Source organism: Manis javanica, chromosome 15 (assembly GCF_040802235.1).
Source record: "Manis javanica isolate MJ-LG chromosome 15, MJ_LKY, whole genome shotgun sequence".
Taxonomy (NCBI): Eukaryota; Metazoa; Chordata; class Mammalia; order Pholidota; family Manidae; genus Manis; species Manis javanica.
This window is the reverse complement of record NC_133170.1, coordinates 76,177,985-76,198,879: the sequence shown is the minus strand read 5'-3', so window position 1 is coordinate 76,198,879 and position 20,895 is coordinate 76,177,985. Positions and strand designations below refer to the sequence as shown.

The window sequence follows — 20,895 nt, the reverse complement described above, 5'->3', positions numbered from 1 at the left end:
TCCTCTCATTCCTGGTGAATTCTATATTCAATTTGAGAAAAGATAGAAGAAGGTATTGCGAGTACTCAGAGACTAAGCAACCTTTGCATCCCAAAGATCAGGAACAGCCCCTTAATATCAGGTTTCAGGACGCGTTCGGCTAATATTGTCTCCGACCGGCCTCCGTCACCATCCAGTGATGCAATGCGACGCACTGTCCGGCAGCTGTCACCCGATTGCCAAGATGGCGGCTCCCAGGAGCTGCGTTCTATGGAGCTACTGCCGTCGTGGGTCGTCGCGGGTGATGCTGTGCTACGGGCTCCCCCGGCTTCGTAGCTCCTGGCCCGGGGTCCCGCTGGGTGCACGACACTTGTCACAAGGGGAGCGGGCAACGGAAACGCACTTCGGGTTTGAGACTGTGCCGGAGAAAGAGAAGGGGGGCAAAGGTGAAAAGGGCGAGATATTGGTTGGGGGAATCTATCTGCGATCTAGTTTCTTCTGCCCAGCTGTTAGCTCCGATGCTATAGCCTGTGAATTCTGATCTCCACGGAGTGCCCCCTACCTGGTCCCGCAGAGCTTAGATGCCTCCTCTTTTAAAGCAGAAAATTATCACTAAATACCATCGATTGGGCGCTGACGACGTGCCAGGCACTATGCAGACATTATTTCCAATTCTCATTTCAACTTCCCGATGGAGGATATTGTTCTCTCCGTGTTACACATAAGAAAATTGAGACTTAAAGGTTAAATAAAAACTTGCCTAATGTAACATAGCAAGTAAGTGGCGGAACCAATATTCCAACCCCCTTTGATCTGGCCCACGTTCTTCTTGCTAAAGAGATATGCCATTTTTCCTAAGAAGGAAATGATCTTCTCTGTACCTCAACTTCCCAGTTTTACCAGTAGGAATAATAGTAACCTTTCTTTTAGGGTTATAGTGAGGATTAAATTACTTCATATATAAAAGAATTTTGAACAATGCCTGGCACTTCGTAATTGCTCCATAAAGATTAGATATTGTTCAGTTTTTTGTATACAGCACTGGGCCACAGGCATGGGAAAGGAAAAGAACCTTTCTAAAACTCCATTTGTAATGGGGAAGGTATTATGTCCATGTTACAGATGGATAAGGTGAGGCTCTGAGTTTCCTTCACTTGGTTTATGGTCACCCAGGAAATAAGAGCCCACAATGGAATTTACTGTCCTCTCAAAGACTACTAGGTTGTATTACCTCTCACCTCAACCTTACTATGTACATAACTCTACTGTAACTCTTTGAATATTGAATTTAAACTAACATTTCACCGGACCATGATTTCCCAGAAAGCTAGGCAGTTTCATTAATGTCTATATCCTAAGTGTCTGATGAACATTAGGAGCTTTGTAACTGCTTGTGGAGTGAAGTAAGTGGAGCCAAGTTGAATAATAGTAAACATTTATCAAGGGCCTAAAACCTTTTAAAATGCTTTAATTCTTATAAACACAACACCTTGAGGTAGAAACTGTTATCTTGGTTTTATAGATGAAGAAACTGTTGAAACAAAGATATTAAGTCATTTGCCTGAGATTTTGCTAAATGGCAGAGCTGGGATTTTAATCCAAGAGTCTTGATTCCAAAATAATAATAATGCCTAACATCTGTTGTGCTTTACATCATGTAAACAACATTTCACAATGACAAGTAGGAGATGAGTTACCCACTGAGCTAAATATGGAATCTGGATTGGGACCCAAGATTAAAATATAAGCAATTTCCCCTTTGCACAGTGATGCAGGATGGTAAAAATGGGCATGCAAGGCTACATACATCATGCACAGTTATCTTAGTAATCAATACGAAAAATCACAATTGTTCCATAACCCTTAAAAATTATTGTGCATCAAAAACTTTTACTCTCAATTATAAATGTATAAAGAAATGAAAAAAGTAAAATTTATTTAACACACTGCAATTTAAAATTAGATTTAATTAATATAACTCAAATTTGAGAATTTAAGTTTAAATTTTCTAACCAAATTAGAATTCTAATAAAAATTAGAAACATTGAGAATTAAGTTGTTTTATTCTTTTGTAAAAAAGTTACAAGAGAGTAGTTGGAGCAGTGTTGACTTTCTCATCATATTATTTACAATAGGAGTGAACATCGTCTCTCTGCCTTGGCAAATTGCCATACTCCTTTTTAAGTTACAGTCAGCTACTAGCATTCCATCCTTTCATTTTCAATGTCATGAAATATCTCCAAGAATTCCATTAATGTGAAATTTTTTGCTGGCATCATTTCCTCTGGGACATTTTCAACTGTTTCGTCACAACCACATCCTCATTTATGTCTGAAAGTTTATCTTCACAAAATTCTTCTGGCTGCATATCTAGGCTCTCTTGAGTGTCAACTTTTCCACAGTCAGCTGCTTCTCCTGTATTTCTCCACTGACATTCTACTCAGATTTCACTTGCAATGTTATCACTTTTTATTTCCTTGCTGTACTTTCATTTTTGTTCACTAATTATCCAGTTTTGTTTAATGCCACATGGGTTTACAACTGAGATAAGGAGGTGACACAGTTACATGCTTTGCTGTCTGTATGTGAACTGAGTAACTGATATGTAATGACCTATCAACTACAAGTGTGAAAGAATTGACATAATTGGTTAGTGATCATGATGCATATCTGTTATTCACACCAATTTGTGGACTGAAGAACCACTAGCAAAGTCTGTACTTTGTGCAATTACTCAGAGTTAGTATATTGTGTATTTGAATTATGTTGCTCGGGGACTGGTGTTATTTAAACCACAGAAACTGAAATTCATGCATATTGGAACCATGCAAAGAAAGAAGGGCTTACTCAGTTATTTGAGCCTTAATGTCCCTTAATACCCCCAAAAGATGTTCAAAAGTAAAAAACAAGGTTGGAGATCCCAAGGTTGAGAATAGGCCAAGATTGAGTTAAAGGAGGATCTTATAGTCTGCTGATTAGCAGAGGCCAGTAATGTTTTGGATCTGTGCAGCACATTTCATATGAGGAATTCTAAGCAACTCCACTTCCCTACCTCATTCAGCTTTATGAACGAGGTAAAGGGCTAGCGCTGACTTTCTCAGCTTCTGGGCAGAGAAACTGAGGTGCAAAAAAAAATGAATGTAGCCTATGTTTTAAAGTGTCTTGGTCAGTAAATTCCTCTCTTCAGCTAGCCCAGATTCCACATTCTGCCTTGATCCTATGGAGAAGATTCATGAGGACACATTGCAGGGTTGGTCCCTGATTCATATCTTGCCATCCATCTGCCTTCCAAGTTGTACCTGAGGTGTTTCTCGGTGATACAGGCTGAGGTGAGCTGAGGCCTTTCCACCCATCAGTCATGTGTCTTTCTAATGGATTTTGTTGTCTTATTATAAAAACCGTTAGAGAAATTCCACACACACACATCCATCCTCAAAGAAACAGACCAATTTAGTACCAAGTATGTGCATGACATTGTAAATGAGGCAGTGGTCCTGGATTAAAAATAACTAAGCAGGAAAGAGGCTGAGTTCTTACATGAAGTAATTTAAACCTTTTTTTAAAAAGGTAATGTTAAGGGACAGATTTAGGTGTCAAGCATTATGGCTTAGCTTCACCTTGCAAAGACAGGCAATTTCAAGGGAGAAAAGCTTCTTCCTCTTTCTTTTAGGACTTCTCCAAGTTGATCCTGTTAAGTGCACAACTGTGTTATATTTTTTCCGTGTCAGTTTATCAGGTGTTTGAAAGTGTGGCCAAGAAGTATGACGTGATGAATGATATGATGAGTCTTGGTATCCACCGTATTTGGAAGGATTTGCTGCTCCGGAAGATGCACCCATTTCCTGGGACCCAGCTGCTTGATGTTGCTGGAGGCACAGGTAATGTTCAGTGTAGTACCCTTGGGTAACACTGAACATCTTTTACAGAAATTAGTATCTCTTATTGGAATGAGCTGTCTCACCTACCATTAGGATGAAGATGGAATTGAAAATCTGTACAGTTCTAAGAAAAACTTACTCTTTTCTTTTTGACTGTCAGTCAACAACACAATATCAGCTTTGTGCATGTCATTTTTCTAAAATGCACAGGATTACAAAATAAAAAGGCTAACCCTTTACTCTAGTGACATATCACCACCTAAATGACTGTTTTACCTTCTGTTTAACCTTCAACCCACCTGCCCCCTTTCTTTGGGGGATGCCTTTTATCATATTTTATAAGCTTTCTATGCAGCCTTTTCTGCCTAATCCACTATCACATCGGATATCAAAAGCTCAGTTGTTTATGTATGGTCCTTTGTGACTTGGTGCACACTAGGCATGTGAAGAAAAATGTCATAGGCTTCTAAAATGCATCTTGGTGAAGTCACTACATGATTAATGTACATGTTAAATTTCATTAGAATAATGTATATTGTAATGTTATAATCTATACCAATAGAATAATGTATAATAATAAATTACAGTAGAATAATCTCCATGTTTGACACATGTTTATGTGTGGCCTTGTTGGTGTGGTCCTCTCCCCATATGGAGGCTTTGGAGGCAGTAAGACACCCTACTGAGTAGAAGCCAATTTAGCAGAATCTATCAAAATCTGAAATGTTTATTAGTCTAAAAAAAAAGTTGCACAAAGATATAGCTATGGAAAGGATTCAGTCAGAGCTGCCTACATATCTAGTGTACCATAACCCGTGGCATTACCACATGCTGGCAACTGCCCAGTTAGAAAATTTAATCACGAGGTAATCCCACATATTAAAAAAGACATTTAAAAAAGATACAGTTACAAAAATGCTCACTGCATCATTTTGAGTAATAGTGAAAAATTGGATATAACCTATTTCTGCCTCAATAAAGAAATGGCTTTAAATTAAGATATGTCCATTCTGTGAAATATTATGTAGCTCTTTAAAAGAGTGCTGAAGACCTATAAATACTGATGGAAAGGTCTCAAGAACATATTAAGTGGAAAGAAAAAGTTGTATAACAACATATAATATAATCCCCATTTATGTTTTTGTTGTTTCATATGAGTACATATAAGTATATCTAAATATATAGAAAAGTGACTAGAGAATGAATACCTAATTGGATGGAGAGACTGAACAAACTTAAGGATATATGTTTCTTGCAAACAGTGTAAGAAAAACAAACAACATCATAGGAAAGGAGGTGTGATCTTTGCCCAAACAGTATTTACCTGGTCACAATAATGTAAACATTTTCGATTTTCAGTGTTCAGATGCAAACCATCGAAAAAGCACAGAAGACTTAATTATAGCTGTAAAACAAAGTGTTATTGTCTTGACAGAGTAAAAATACCTATGATGGGAAGTTGAAGGGAATCGAGATACCATCTGCAGCTGATGAAACAAATAAAATATTAATTCATTTATTACTCTAGGTTACAAATGAATGTATAAGGAACTATGAAAAGTGATACAAATATATTGGGAAGATAGAGGCAAGCAGAGATGTGGGGCAGGATATTATAAATTTGATAAGGAAAGAAATAGCTGTAACCAACAGAAGAAACAGCTAAGAGTTGGGAAGATGGTCTCTGGGGAATTGAACTGGGGGTTGGAAGTGATAGGGCAGGGAATCATTGCTTGTTACCCTTCTGTTACTTTCATAAAAATTATTTTTAAAAATAGAAGGCTGCACACTAAGCTTTTAACACTTGTTATGTCTGGACAGGGAATGTAACTTTCACGTTTTACTCTATATGTTTAGGTATTGAGTCTTTTATAGTGAAAATGTGTCCATGCATTCCTTACGCAGTTTTTAAAAAAAGGTTTTTAAGAATCTTATCAATTAAAAAATTGCTGTTTTTTTCTTGACATATTGTAGAAATTTGTATAAACTTGAGTTTTTATATACTCCTCAAATCCTATACCTGTCTTGCTCCTTTTGGGTTTAGGAAATGCTAGGGGTTTTTGTTTTTGTTTGTGTGTGTGTTTGCATCTTGCCTCCTGTTGGCTTCCCACAGGTGACATTGCATTCCGGTTCCTTAATTATGTTCAGGCACAGCATCAGGGAAAGCAGAAGAGGCAGTTAAGGGCCCAGCAAAATTTATCCTGGGAAGAAATCGCCAAAAAGTACCAAAATGAAGAGGATTCTTTGGGCGGTTCACGTGTTGTGGTCTGTGACATCAACAGGGAAATGCTAAAGATTGGAAAACAGAAAGCCTACGCTCAAGGATACAAAGCTGGTAAATCCTACAGAAAGGGATGTGGAGGAAATATTTGTATGTTTAAGAAATAAGATGGAATATGTAAAATGTTTATTTTTCAGCTTTCAAAAACGTACAGATATGCAGGAGTTGAAAATAATTTGTGTCACTTAGTCCAGTTTGTGGGCTGTGCCTTATATTATTTCAGCAACTCAGGGAATCAGACTATCAGCCATGGGTGACAGGCAATAACCAAAGCCCAAAGAGGTCAAGTGTCTTACTCAAGCAACACAACTTTTAAATGGCAGATCCCAGTTGGAGCTGAATTAAGATTTCAGTTCTTGGACCTGAGATGGATATTTTACTTACAGTTCCCAGCAGCACCCCTATGACCCCCAGGCCCTATTTTTTTTTAAGATTTTTTAAAAAATTAAGGTATGATTGATATACACTCTTATGAAGGTTTCACATGAAAAAACAATGTGGTTACTACATTTACCCATATTATCAAGTCCCCGCTCATATCCCAATGCAGTCACTGTCCAGCAGTGTAGTAAGATGCCACAGATCCCAGGCCCTATTTTTGAGCCATTTCATCATCCTATCTACTAGGAGGTTTGACTAATGTAGGAGCTGAGGAGGTACACTACCCTTAAAGAAGGAACTTGCCCTTCAGCCACAGGGAATGCAGGTAGCTGACAGCCTCCAGGTCTTAGACCTTTAGGCTCTGCCTCAGCTTTCAGGCCATTCTCTTTCCTGGCACACCCAGCTGATGACTGAGCATTGTACGGTTACTAGGGCCTGGACATTGTCCACTCGGGACTCTCTTAACAGGCAGTCTTTGCTCCAGAGCTCGTTTTTAGGCTGGGCTTTATCAGATCTGCATTGAGGCCTACAGGCTTTTCTCATCTTGCTCCCTCTTCCTCTTATCATTCCCAGGTGATCCCCCAACCCCACAAAAAACACAGCCTTTTACACTCCTCACTCCATCTCCACATCTGTTTCTCAGAGGACCCAAGTGATATAGTGGAAGACACCTGTAAACAGTGCTCCAAAGACCTCTTTCTGCAGTACTCTCAACAGCAGATGGGAGAGTGACTGCATAGCTCCAAGAACCCACTGCAGCCTCAAAATGGACAAGGCATGCCCTAGCTTAAAGATGTCAGTTTTACATTTGGTTTTCTACTTAATATTTTAAAATAACGTCTCCCCCAGTTTTTTCAAGTAGAAGTAATGATCTGGCAGCTGCACCACATTGCCCAGCTTTTCAGAGACGCTGCATTGCCCTCTTCCAAGCTGGCCAAGCATTGCAGGCAGCCACGTGAAAGGCAGTGGTATAAAACAAAGAAAATAAAGTTCTCAGCATTTCTCACCTCCCATCCCCCACCAGGAGTATCTATGGTTATTTTAATTCAATTCTTCCTCCTCCTCCTCCCACCCCCAGAAGGAGCTGCCTAGATGAACCACAGCCCACTTGGCCCCCAAGATGAAGGGCTCTTTTGTTAACCATCAACACAACACTGATCAGAAGGCAGACAGTCACTAGTGTTTTTAGACAAAGGCACTATGTTTCCTTACTCCTACTGAAAAACATGTTTTCCCCTCTCTCTCATGCTCAGCCATAAAGAATGGAGAACAGAGATAGAAATGATAGGTATTGTTCCATTTCTAGAATCATCTCTTCCATAACATAGTGTGCACTTCAATCTATCCTGTCAAGACAAATCCAACTGTATGAGCTATTAAATGCTGCATAGTATAGTTTCTTTATCTTTTCTCCTTGCTTTATCCATCTCCAATAATGATATCTTCGTAAAAAATACCATGCAAAAAATGTTGAAACTAAGGAGGAGTCTAGAAAGTATTTAGTAATTGTAAAAGTGAACATGACAGGCATTTTTATGTGTAGCACTGTTGTGTGTTTTATTTACATTTTATGTGTAGAACTTCCTCCCCAGATGGAAGCTCTGAGAGCAGGAGCTTTGAAAAAAATTATTTAATGGGTTACAAAAATGATATATTTGAGAGAAATTTTGGATTTTGGAAAAGTGTTCAGAAGAAAATAAACGTTACCCATAATTTCAATATCAAAAGATGCCCCTCTATATTTTCATGTATTATATTTCCTTCCTATCTTTATGCTAATCATTTCCTTTTTATAAAATTGAGAACTTCTGGTATATATAATTTAGTATCCTGCCCTAATTTAGCACTGTATCATGAGAGTTTTCCATGTCATTAAAAATTCCTTAAAATCATTATTGTTTATGATATTCTCCCATATGGATGTGAATCATGAAGATTCACATAACCAATAGCCAGGTGGACTTTCATTTTTTTTCTGGTGTTTTGCCTATAGCACACCTAACAACATCCTTATTTGTAAATTCTTGCATGCATTAATTTTTATAACTCAGATGTAACCTTGGACAAGTGCTTGAACTCTCTAGATCTCAATTACTTTATCTATAAAATGGAGAAAATAATAACCACTCATAGTAGGAGGTAATAAACCATAACCATAAAACATAGGCTCTCTTAAAAACACAGCTGTTAAAAACTGAGTTCAATCCATCTGTGTGACCTTGGGCAAGCTGCTTTAACCTTTCTGATATTCAGCTTTGCTCACCTAAAATATGAAGATGATAGTAATAGCTGTCTCATGGAGTTGGTATGAGGATGTGATAACATATATAAGGTGATAACACACCCTGCCATCAAGGGCTCAGTAGGCAGTAGCAATGATGATGATCATGTCATCAATGTCCCCCTAAATCTCAAATGGCTGGATCATATAGCTGGTATGCTTATTTTTAAGGTTCTTATTAAATACTACTAGTTTGCTTTCCAGGAAAGTTATCTTCAATTACCTTCCTCTATATAGCCTTCCTTCTGTATCATATTTCATGTCTAATTCTTTGCAAGTTGAATAATGTTAAAACCAAATCAAGATCCTTAGAAGACACAGCCACCCTGACAGGGGTATCCTTGGATGTTTTTTGAATTCATAACCGGACTTGGAGTCTAGATACTTTGATAATCTATGACTCCAATAGAACTAATTTAACTATGCTAAATTCTGTACTTAGAATACTTCCAATGACCCTCAAAAGTAGGTACTATAACTCAATTTTTTACAAATGAGGAAACCAGGGCAAAGTAGTTTATTCAAGACTATACACCTAATAAATGGTGAAGCTGGAATTAGAACCCAAGCAGTGCAACCCCAGGACTTGGGCTCTTACCCACAGTGCTCTCCACAAAACATTTATTTGGATAAAAAGTGGCTGGGGTAGGCCTAAGTAAGTATGCGTCAGGTTCTGCTTTGAAAGCCTTGGGGGAAGGACTCCCTGCTAACTTTAAGGACACCACTTCAAGTTCTCAGGACAGGAGGACACAGTGAAGACAATGGCCAGGAATCCAATGGAGAAGGCAGGTGTGTAATGTTTTCTGATACCACACATATGTCCAGTACCAAACGATTCTACAGTTCTCCCACACCAACTGGGCATCCAAAAGGTCAATTCATTTGAGACACCAACTACCCAGAGGTAGCCTCAGGTTCCACAGGACAAGGCTCAGTGCCACAAGACTGCCCCGACTTCGGAAGCTAGCTGCACATGGGGTGTCCAGGCTGCCCACACTTCCACCTGACTGACTACAAATTTAGGGACCTTCTCAGGCTTAAAAATTTGCTGGGTGCAGAAGAGAAAGCTACTCAGACTGAGACCAGAACTGATTTTCTCTTTCAGGACTTGCTTGGGTATTAGGAGATGCTGAAGAACTACCCTTTGATGATGACAAGTTTGATGTTTACACCATTGCGTTTGGGATACGGAATGTCACACACATTGATCGGGTATGAATGGCTGGACCCTCAGCTGTGACCCTTAGGATGTTAGTTCTCCTGGAGTGACTCCACAGTGCATAGGAAAGAGGGAGAGATTCCTCTCCTGGTTCAGCTTTTGAATGGAATGGCTGTTTCAGGCTTAGGGGCTTCAATCCTTTAAGTTGCCAATATTCTGAGTCACAGAAGTGAAAAAGCCAAAAACATAGAACAGATCCCTTCATCTCTTAGCTGTTGGTCTTGCTCTGGTATTTCATCTGTTCCCTCTTGCTTATGAAGCCATATGACCCTGTGAGTTTGCAGATCAGAGGTATTTCCAAAGCCACACAGAAAAAGGCACTGAAACGTTCTTTTGTCAGAAGGTAACTAGATTCATGGTTCCTCTAGTATGTTCAGCTACTAATGTGATGCAGCAGTTTTTTATTTTTACTTTAACTTTCTGTCCAAAGCATTTGAAGATGATATGCAAGGCACCAGGTTTCATTTATGTAATGTAGGCTCCAGTTAGCTGGTTCCTCTGCTGGTGGAACGTCTTTTATGGTGTGCTTGAGCTTGGTTTTTATGACCTGTCCTGTGTCTATAGCCAGTTCATTATTTCTTTCAATTAAAAAAAATTTTTTTTAATAGAGTCAAGTTTCAAAAGGTACAAAATGGGTATATCAGTGAAAGTCTGCCTCCACTCTGTGTCCTAACCATTCAGTGCCTCCTCTCCCTTCAGACAGTCACCAATTTCTTGTGTATCTTTTGCAAAGATTATTTGTGCATATTAAATATATTTATCTTTTTCTTCCTTTTTTTATACAAATATTAACATATGAAGCATTTTGCCCATTGCTGTTTTTCCTTGAAAATGTATCTTGCAGATTTTTACATGTCAGTACATAAAAAGCACTGGCTCTTCCTTTTTTAAATAGCTGCATAGATTCCATTTGTATAGATATTCCATAATTTAACCAGTTTCTCATTAATGGTTTAAGATGCTCTTAATCTTGTGCTGCAGTGAAGAACCCATGTCATTTCCACAGTAAAAGCATTTCTTGAACATATGACTTCTTGAAGTAAATTTGATAGATGAGAGGATGTTGTGATTTTGATAAGTAATTCTAAAGTTGTCCACCAAAGGGGTTGTACCAATCTGAGTCAATTTAGGTTACTCCAAGTAACTAACCTTCTCTTTATAGGCAGCAGAATGTCTATAATATTTAGGATATTGTAGGGTTATCTTGGCTGTCACAGCTTCCCAACTGAATATGAACAAGGGATCTGTGGGGGAATGATAACCTTCATAATGCCCACAGAAGCTAAAGCTGTCTCGGCCTTGCAGAACTGCATGAGCTCTGCTGAGAAGTGTGTTGTGTTGTTTCTTGTCTCGATCAGGCACTCCAGGAAGCCCATCGGGTCCTGAAACGTGGAGGACGCTTCCTCTGTCTGGAATTTAGCCAAGTGAACAATCCTGTTGTATCCAGGTTGGCATTAACAGGGCTTTATTCTCATCATCTAGCCAAGGGTTTCCCATCCCAAAATGGATAGAAAATAGCCAGTAAGCTATAAGTACGAACTTCACAGTTCAGAATCCCAGAGTCTCTGAGAGACAGTGCCACTTCAGAGGTCAGCCTCTTCTGAATGACAGCTAAGCCAGAAGAGTCTTAAACCAGCAACCAGAGGCTCCAGTCCACACACAGAGGTATTCTGTGTGACATATACATAGTATGTGAAGAAACTGACTTAGATGTCAATATTTTACAGTAAATTTTACATAAAAATCTGCATTTTCAACTTCACTTGAGAAATCAGTTACGGGGCAACATAAGCACACATTCCCACTTGGAAATAATCAGAGCTGAGTAGTAGTTGCCCCTTCTCCACTTCTCTGGTACTTCCTAACTGTACCTGTCACCACATCCTTACTACATGCTATTGCTCTTCCATGTGCCCCACTACTTATTTCAGGTACTTGCATGACCCCATAGACATCTGAGTTTATGACCCCAGGCTTAGACATTCTTGCTTCCTGTCAAGGGGCATAAATCTTTTGCTTTTGCTGTTTAGGCTTTATGATCTATATAGCTTCCAGGTCATTCCTGTCCTAGGAGAAGTCATCGCAGGAGACTGGAAGTCCTACCAATACCTTGTAGAGAGTATCCGACAGTTCCCGTCTCAGGTACAAAACTTCTGTAGCTTACCACAGAGGCCCCAAAGTTGAAATCCAGGTAATCCTTGTGATATCTTTGTTTCAGGAGGACTTCAAGGAATTGATAGAAGATGCAGGTTTTGAGAAGGTGACTTATGAAAGTCTAACATCAGGCATTGTGGCCATTCATTCTGGCTTCAAACTGTAACTTCTGTACCGTCCTGGAGCATGAGCCAGTCACATTCTGTCGAAAGCCTAGAGCTTGAAGGATAATCTGGCTAGCGAGACCAGCAGACTATCTCTTAAGGATAATTGCCTCGGACTCATGTTCTAATGTGACCAATCTCCAAGTGGAAGAAATGAATTTGTCACCCTATTGCAGCTTTCATTAGGAGCTGCTTCAGGCCTTCTCCCAGAGCTATTTGGTAGTTTTTCAACTCCTGCTAATTTTTCTTGGCTGTGCAGTGTGGGGTTAAGGTAAAACCATCACTAAAGCTCAGTTTTGAAGTGTGTTGCTTTCCTGCCAGTACTGCCTGCCAGAGGAATGATGAATCATTTGAACCAGAAAATTTCTTAACTGTGCCTGAGTCCAGCTTTCAGCTTAGGACTAAGTCTGGGGCCAAAGGCCAAGGCTCAAGACAGCGAAGGCTAACAATCACATCTAGAATTATGCAGTGAACCACTAAATGGGTTTACAATTTGTATGGTATTTATTTTTTCCTGAGGACGGTGAGGGAAGTACATTGTCATCATTCTCAGTTCTACTGAAATATTGTGTCCTCAGTGCCTGTCACAAAGAAAACAACTCAACAAATCCTTGTTCAAAGAATAAATGTACTAGCAAATTCCCGCTTTTGTGTCCAATATAGATCTTGTCAAAATACATTTGAAGAAAGGGTTATATAGTAAAAAAAAATTTGAAAACTACTTACCTAGCCTTAGTCCCTCTAGTACTCAGGGGTAGAGCTGTTATCTACTTAATACAGTCCATTGTTTGATGTTCAAGTGAGGTCATAAATATTTGCTAAGAAATTGCAGAAATCAACCTGTCCCTTGGCTGGCAGTTAGTTAATTGTGGATAATTTAGTTCAAGGCTATTTCAAAAAGATTGATACGCTGCCATTTGGCCTAGCACAGTACAGGTCATTTATATACTTTCATGCACATACCACGCCCTGTTGTTGAAAAGCTTTTATATACATCTGTCTTACAATTATCTAAAAAAAACAGGAGCTAAGAGCATTTGATAAAGCTCTAAAATAAACTTTAGAAAAACGTTTAGCTTACATTTTGTTTTCAACTACTGGAACCTTTGAAATTAAATCCTTTGGCCTTTGAAATTAACAGGGAACAGGCACTGAAGGAACTTCATAAACCACCAACCCAGTCTACCTCTGTAGCAATGTGTTTTTCTCACACCTGAATCAAAACAATTAAAGCCACTTCTGGGCAATAGATAATGGGCATGATCAAATTAGAGCCCCCAATATCCAGCTGTTTCTGGACTTAAAATCAGCTCTAGGGTCTGTTGCTGGAGACTGGTAGTAGGACTTAAGACAAAATTCATTAGCTTTGGAGACCAAATTCCTACTTTAAAATGAAATATAGCCAGGTCACTAAAAAAGGTGATAAGAAAAAAATTGAGTCATGGGAAACTTTCCAGTGTGTGTATATATATATACTGTGTATATATTACACAAACTTAAACCTCCCCATTGCACTCCTATACCACAGGATTTCATCCTTTCCTGCAAAGCAGTAAGAAAACTCCCAATTTTACCTGCCACAATAAGCAGTAACACATTTTGCCACTTACCCTGAAGCTTTCCCAGTCCTAACATATATAGCACAGCCTCACTAGGACTCATAAAACCCTGTTAGTTTGAAAAAGCTTCCAAAGATGTTAATAGATCCAATGCTTTCAGGATAGTCACCACTTAAATCTATCACACCCTTCTGTACAGCAGTAGCCTGGATACTCAGAAATCCTAGCTGCATTTTAGATCCAAGGCCTGAAACAAAAACATGAACACTTACATGAACACTGAAAACGGGGGAACTGGAAAGCCAGGACCTTCTTTTGCAACTTCCCAAGATGGGTGTGAGCTGTTTCACCCTCTAGGATACTTCTGTACCTACAAAAGTCAAGTCCGCAGTGTTTTTTCTTCATAGGTGTTTAGTATTAAAATTGATAGCAGGAAATGTTTATAAAGAATGTTACTCATCCACAGCTCTAATTGGGTCTTTTAATGAAAGCTTAACTCGTATTTGTTAATTGCTTATCAGATTTCTAACGGAGTTGCTGGCTTTTGCATTTAAATTCCTGCAAGAACTTTATTAGAATCACATGGAGTGCTGCTGGTGCTGTTTCATGTTCCCTTTTAAGACCACCTTTTATCTTCTTTTTGAAGCAAGGTGGAGGGGGTGGACCCCAGCAAATTTCTCAACACTTTGTCATTAGCTATTTTTCCTTTTACAATTTTACAGCCATAGCTTATTAGACAAAGGAGTTCTGCTATACACTCATCACCACCACCTGAAGCCCAAGGACCAAATCATTCTACAGCAACACCTTTTAACAAAATGAGTACTTAAGGGTATTTATCAGATTAGAAGTAAGATTTAATCCAAGTTTTTCTGCCATGCGTATCTTGGCAGGCACTTATGTTACTCTTCCACGCACAATCGCTATAGGATGATTTCAGACTCAGGAGTACTGAATGGACTGTACAGCCTGTAGAAACTTCATGGACTGACCCCCACTGTCCTAGTCAAGATCAAGTGATAGGCCATCGTCAACCCTAGATTTTCTCAACAAACCGTCACACACAGTTCTCCAACAGATTTATTTTTCTTGAAAGGAATGGATTTTGACGAGGAAAAACATGGGGAAGAGAGGTATGGAATAGAAAATAAATACAAATGTAAGCTGTTTTGCTAAATGCTTTATAACCACAACAAATTAGTACAGAGAATGCCCTGTACAAAACAACACAATGAAGGTTTAAAGATCGAGGTGTTCCCTTAGGCAACGCTGAAGATTTCAGTCTCTGGTATTTGGAATTTAGGCTGCAGTCCTTGTTTTTGGATGGATCACTGGGTGTGTGGCACAGTCCGTGCTTTTAACCAGATTTGAACAGAAGAATGGCCACTTGGCCCAGGTAGAAGTAGATGAAGTGTTTGGTTTCATGTGTCACGTAACTACCGAAGTTCCTCCCCACGATGCAGTGCCAGGTGGGGTTGTACTTCTTGTCAAACTCCTGGGGGGAAGGGGGGAAAGAAAGAGAACACTAGAATTTTACTGCTAAACCATTAGGTCAGTTTGCCTTCTGGATACGGAGGCAGAAAGAAGGAACGTTAGCATCTGCAGATTCTTAGAATGAAAGAATGTTCCCCAGCTCCAAGTCGCCTACATAGTGTATTAATGCAAACATGCTTGCAGTCTGAGAAAAGCTGGGAATTGGGGCTGGGGAGGTAAAAGGCAGAAAGGGCAGCCTGAAAGACAGGGCGTTTTGTTATGGTGATCATGTCATCATAAATAACCTACAATGCTATTCATCCACAGGTGACAGCAACAGTTCTAGTTTATCAGGTTATTATGTGCAAAGAGCAAACTATTCTATCCTCCTGTGTCATGCACCACAAAACCCAAGAAAATGGCAAGTATTTAAACCAAAACACCCCATTAAAACTCATTCCTTAGTATCACTGAAAACAAAGACTTCATAAAGGACAAAGCCTCAACATGCAAACCACTTTGGATCAAAATCTAAACTTAAAAGAGGACAGGATGCTGGGCACTCCTGTGTTCCTACAAAAAGAATGCTGGAAGCCAAATTCTGACAGCCACCTGCTCACATTTGAATTTCAACAGTCCTCCCTTTGCACTTCTTTCCGGGAGGATACTAATCTGCAACCTGGTCCATAATTGCAGGACAGCTTTCTCTATCCCCCACCCCCCCACCCCCAACTCAGGGCCTCTGGAGACTGAAACACCTGTTAATGTCTCCACTAGTTGACTGTAAGAAGGGGCCAAAACTAATCTTTATAAAATCTTACAAGTCTCTGATGAGTTATGCAAAATGTGGCCACTCTTACACTGTATGCAGCGTGAACATCTTTTAGACCTATTAAAGGGAGTAACATTCTTACAAACTCAACTACCGTACTACTGCGTTTGTCAAAAAAGGTATTTCAGTTCCGTCTCGTCTTTCATCTTCCTATTCTCGACTGGAACCCTCCCACGGCTTCGCCAGCTTCCTTCCCTTCCAGAAAACATAGCTCGAAGTTGGCAGTCCTACCAGCTTTCTACAGACTCCCATTTACCAAGCCCTCACCCCAGCCCCCAACCACCACTAACCACCCACCTTCCCTCAATTGCCGACTTTAACTCCCCACTGCAAGGCTGGCAAGATCTCCCTCCGGCCCGGTTGGAAACACCCACGCAGCTCCCCCCTCCGGAACACCCAGATGGATCCTCGGCGCAGGAATCCTGCAGAAGGGGGAACCGCTGCTCCCTAATCCTAGAAACCGTTGCTAGGTGGCGCTTTCCCCCGCGGAACTGGGTAATAAAAAAACTTCGGCGCCGAGGGTCTGGTCTTCCCACGAGGAGCGCAAAATTCACTTGCGTTCTTTCTGGAAACCTCTATACCCGAGCTGCCCTTCGAGCCCCGGAGGGTTTCTGCCAGGCGCTCTGGGATGCAGCACCGGGGAAATGGACCAAAGTTGTAACTCCCCGTCCCCCACCCACCCACCGGCTGCGCGCAAACGGCCAGAGCCTAGCCCCCAGCCCGCGCCCCGTCCTCACCTTCTTAATATGGGCCGCAATGTCTTTCTCTATGTTGTATTTTTCCAAAGCCTGAGTAGCACACTCCACCGAGTCCTGTTGCATCTCCTCCGACATATCGGCATTTTTGATCACGGCCTTTCGGTCGCACATGGCTACCTGGGGGGCGAGGCCGGGGCAAGGGATGGGGAGTTGGGGTGTGGACAGCGCCTGCGAGACGCCAGCTGCACCTGCCCGCTCCGCCCGCCCCCCACCGTTTTCCTTAGGAGGCGCCGGCCGCGCAGACCGAACGGGGGAAGTACAGAGGGGAACGAAGTCAGGCAGCGGAGCCCCGCTCCCCGGTGTTCCCACGTCCCTCACCGTTGGAGTAGGAGCTGGCCGACTGCAATAGTCTCCTGGGGGAGGGGCTAGCGAGGCTCAGACCTGGCAGATGGCACAATCGCTATCGAAGCCGTGGCGCATCTAAGGAGCCCCACGCCAGCCGCCGCCGCCTATTGCCTAGGTCCCGCCCCGCTCCCGCATGCCCCGCCCCCAACGAGCGTCCCTACTGGTTTGATGCAGACCTCCGGACTCTCCCATTGGTCCATGTACTCAAAGGTTCCCTCAGGATCTTTCTTCTGCATTTTGTTGCAGACCACAATGCACCGCTCGCGGCGTCGGTTGCCCTGGCAATGGGCCGCACGCGGTGAGGCCCACACACCCCGAAGGTGGAGCCAGGGCGGGGTCGTGAGGACCACCCAGCGGCTTGGAGAGGTGGTGCCTGGGGATCTTCTAACCTAGCTTAAGTGATGCCAAATTTACGGAGGCTGTCCTAGGGTGTGTTCTCGAATAAGGATAGTCTTGGGAAGTAGGGTGTCCTACGTACCCCTCATCTCCACCCCAGGTCAGAAGGAATTGAGGATTCTAAGGTGGCCAGTCCCTTCACAGAAAGGGTACCTATGAAGCAGGGCGGGTTTCTGGAGCAAGTGACCCTTGCAGTCGCAGAAGAGGGATTCCAGGGCTTGGTTTAATGGTCCACTGTCTCATTCTTGAAGTTCTTAAATTATTTTTTTAACAAAGAACCCCACATTTTTACTTTGCACTGGACGCCGCGTATTATGTAGCCGTTCTTCCTCTGAAATAGTTGGGGGAGGAGGGGACCCTCAAGAATGGGAGAGGGTTTCCTTATTAAGACATTATCCCCAAGAGTGGGGTCTCCCTGCTGGGCAATGCAGACCTACTTTAAGGGGGTAGGGGGCTCTGCGGGTGGATTTGGGTGTGCCGATCCTGGGCGTATGTGTCCAGGGTGGAGCTTCTTGCTCTGATGAGGTAGTTTTTCCTGTGTGGGAGTTTCTTGGTTGGGGATTTATCTCTAGGGTGGAGGTGCCCTAATGAACATAAAGGCATCCCTCAGAGGTATTTCCTCTGGCTCAGGGAGACTAACCACTAAGTGGTTAAAAAAGCAAGGTGTTGCAGAGTTGGGGAGCAGGGTCAGATCTGGTTTTAAATCCTAGCATCGTCGTTACTAGATGTTTGAACCTCAGTTTTCTTACTTGTAAAGGGGGACTAAATATAATATATGAGAGTCTTAATGCATTTGAAGTTCTCAGCACAAGGTTTATTAGCACATAGTAAGTGCTGGACAAATATTATCAATGAGTATCAGTTTATGGAACTCTCCCAAGAATCACAGCAAAGTTTCGAACAACCAATCCTTAAATGCCTAACATGTGTTTTTGAACTTCCATAAACAAGTTTTCAGGTTAATCATGTAGCCAGAAACTTCCTGTTTACATTTGCACTTTTCGGCTTGACCACTATTCTCATTAACCCAGAACCCCTTTCAACATTTGACCAGACAGAGGCACAAAACTCCAAAGAGCCACAAGTAGAAATAATGAGATTCTCAGGTACAACATAGGCATTTCAAACCAAATTAAGACAGTTTTCCCAGTTCCAGGTTTCCAATGGTGGGATGATGGGTTTGAGGAGTTAAAATAGTTTTATATGTTGTGGCTCCTGAAGAAGAAGTGGGTTGGCAATAGGAGTGAGGCTGGGTTAGTGCTTTTACCTGACTTAGGTATGTACAGTTCAGAATTGTGGAATCTACTGATGATACCAGAACCTGAATCTCTACTGGGAGGCATATACATATACATATGTGTATACACATACTTTATACATGTACTTTTATGTATCTGATCAATAGCATAGCCAGCTTCTCCTTGAACAGACGGAGCTGAGAGTAAAGTAGATAAGGTAATAAGTATAGCAGCTATTTATTGAGTGGATGCTTACCAAGTGTTTTGTAGTATCTCACTTATTCCTCACAACAGCTGTGCCTGGGACCCCTTTTCTTCCTCTCTCCCTCTTGGCATAGCTGTCTTCTCATTTAGACTTCAGCTCAAATGTCACCTTCCCTAACTCCATTGTCTACTTGTCCTCTGCCACCACCCTTCAGTTACGGTCTATAAAACTACTTTCATTTCCTCCATTGTGCTTGCCTCATTTATTCCTTTAGCAGAATTATCATATATTTATTGGCTTGATTATTGTCTGTCTGTCCCTGCCTGTCTTGTTCACTGCTGCATCTTCAGCATCTTATTCAGTGTCTGCCACATAGTATGCATTGAATTAAATATTCATTGAATTGAAAATACTAGGACTTACATCCCCATTTTACATATTAGGAAATTGACTTTCACAAGGTTACACTGTTAATAAATGAATAAGTTCCAGGTGTGAATGACCTTAAAATCTATTAAGTTCAGTATTACCTTAATACATTTAGCTGAATAGACAGTGTACCTTTTTCTTATTTATAACTTTGAAGAAAAAGAGTTTGGGGATGCTAATAGATAATAGATTTTGTTTAATAAATAACTTTAGTGTTTTTCCCATTTGTAGCACCTACCTTCTCTATCATCTCCTCTGTTTGTACTGCTCATATTGATCAACTCTTCACCCTACTCTCCTTAAAGGTGAAAGAAGGTCATTACCAGAAACCCAAGACTTTCTGGCCTATGTTTAACCCCCAAGGACCCTTTGGTAGTATTGTTTGTAGGAACCAAAAACCTTTCTGCCTTTTTCACTTTTTATCACTTATTTCTGCAGAATCTGTCTCATTCCCTATCTATTCAATACACAATGAAACAGGCAACAAATTTCCCTTAATTATCAGAGAAATGTAATGTGGAACACTTGGATGCTTTTAATATGTATACCTAGAATCAGTTGCACTCCCATCCTCAAGGAGCTTCTAATCAACAGTAACCTAATCCTTCCAGTATCAAAGGTTTAGGGGTTTGAAAGGACTTTAGAAATACAGGGGCCATTAATGAGGTGAGGTTGGTGGCAATACGGAGTGGCGGGGACTTTGGCAAATAGAAAAGCCCTTTTGAAGGTGCCAGGCAGATGTTGCCATTTGGGAATGCTGATCTGGTGTTGCTAAATCTTCTGATTTTCAACAGAGATCAGAAATCTGGATTATTTTTGTGAGAAATATCATCATTTTAAATGTTGGTCACAAAATGCATTTTTAAAAACACAGTGCAACCTAAATATGGCCTCCAGGCCTCCAATTTGCAACCTCTTATCCAGCTAACTATCCTCTTTTTGAAACGAGAAGACAGACTCAAAGACCGACTTTCATAAAAAATACATATTTGGACAATGGAGAAAAGAGTCTCTTCAATAAACAGGGTTGGGAAAACTGGACAGTTACATGCAAGAGAATGTAACTGGATTACTATCTAACTCCACAAAAGTAAATTTGAAATGGATTAAAAACCTAAATAGATGACACAAAACCAAAAAACAGAAGAAAACATGGGAAAAAATGTCTTGAACATAAGCATGAGCAATTTTTTTCTGGACACATCTCCCTGAGCAAAGGAAACAAAAGCAATAATGAACAAGTGAGACTACATCAAACTAAAAAGCTTTTGTACAGCAAAGGACATCATCAACAAAACAAAAAGGCAGCCTACAGTATGGGAG

At 40.9% G+C, this 20,895-nt stretch overlaps 2 protein-coding genes across 3 annotated transcripts; one reads left to right on the top strand and one right to left on the bottom strand.

Moving 5' to 3' along the window:
* Positions 1-145: 145 nt before the first annotated feature.
* COQ5 (coenzyme Q5, methyltransferase) lies at positions 146-12,981 on the top strand. 2 transcript variants are annotated; one of them, XM_017661236.3, is made up of 7 exons: positions 146-425; positions 3,708-3,857; positions 5,971-6,192; positions 9,906-10,012; positions 11,378-11,466; positions 12,091-12,161; positions 12,238-12,981. In XM_017661236.3, exons 1-7 carry the CDS (start codon positions 179-181, stop codon positions 12,273-12,275), a joined length of 924 nt encoding a protein of 307 aa, XP_017516725.3. In that variant the 5' UTR covers positions 146-178; the 3' UTR covers positions 12,276-12,981. The 2 variants fall into 2 exon arrangements, with proteins under 2 accessions (XP_017516725.3, XP_017516723.3); XM_017661234.3 differs by having other exon boundaries at positions 156-425; positions 12,050-12,161.
* A 1,977-nt stretch (positions 12,982-14,958) lies between these two features.
* On the bottom strand, positions 14,959-17,434 carry DYNLL1 (dynein light chain LC8-type 1). The gene is made up of 3 exons (XM_017661248.3): positions 17,278-17,434; positions 16,939-17,076; positions 14,959-15,391 (listed from the first exon to the last, which is right to left on the bottom strand). Exons 2-3 carry the CDS (start codon positions 17,068-17,070, stop codon positions 15,254-15,256), a joined length of 270 nt encoding a protein of 89 aa, XP_017516737.1. The 5' UTR covers positions 17,071-17,076; positions 17,278-17,434; the 3' UTR covers positions 14,959-15,253.
* Positions 17,435-20,895: the final 3,461 nt, after the last annotated feature.

Excerpts from the sequence above, each read along its gene's own strand:
- COQ5 (XM_017661234.3), top strand. The coding sequence starts at position 179 with ATGCAATGCGACGCACTGTCCGGCAGCTGTCACCCGATTGCCAAGATG. Across the intron at positions 3,858-5,970 it reads TGATGTTGCTGGAGGCACAG|GTGACATTGCATTCCGGTTC; the intron begins GTAATGTTCAGT and ends GGCTTCCCACAG. Across the intron at positions 12,162-12,237 it reads TCCGACAGTTCCCGTCTCAG|GAGGACTTCAAGGAATTGAT; the intron begins GTACAAAACTTC and ends TCTTTGTTTCAG.
- DYNLL1 (XM_017661248.3), bottom strand. The coding sequence starts at position 17,070 with ATGTGCGACCGAAAGGCCGTGATCAAAAATGCCGATATGTCGGAGGAG. Across the intron at positions 15,392-16,938 it reads TTGCGGCCCATATTAAGAAG|GAGTTTGACAAGAAGTACAA; the intron begins GTGAGGACGGGG and ends CCTTCCCCCCAG.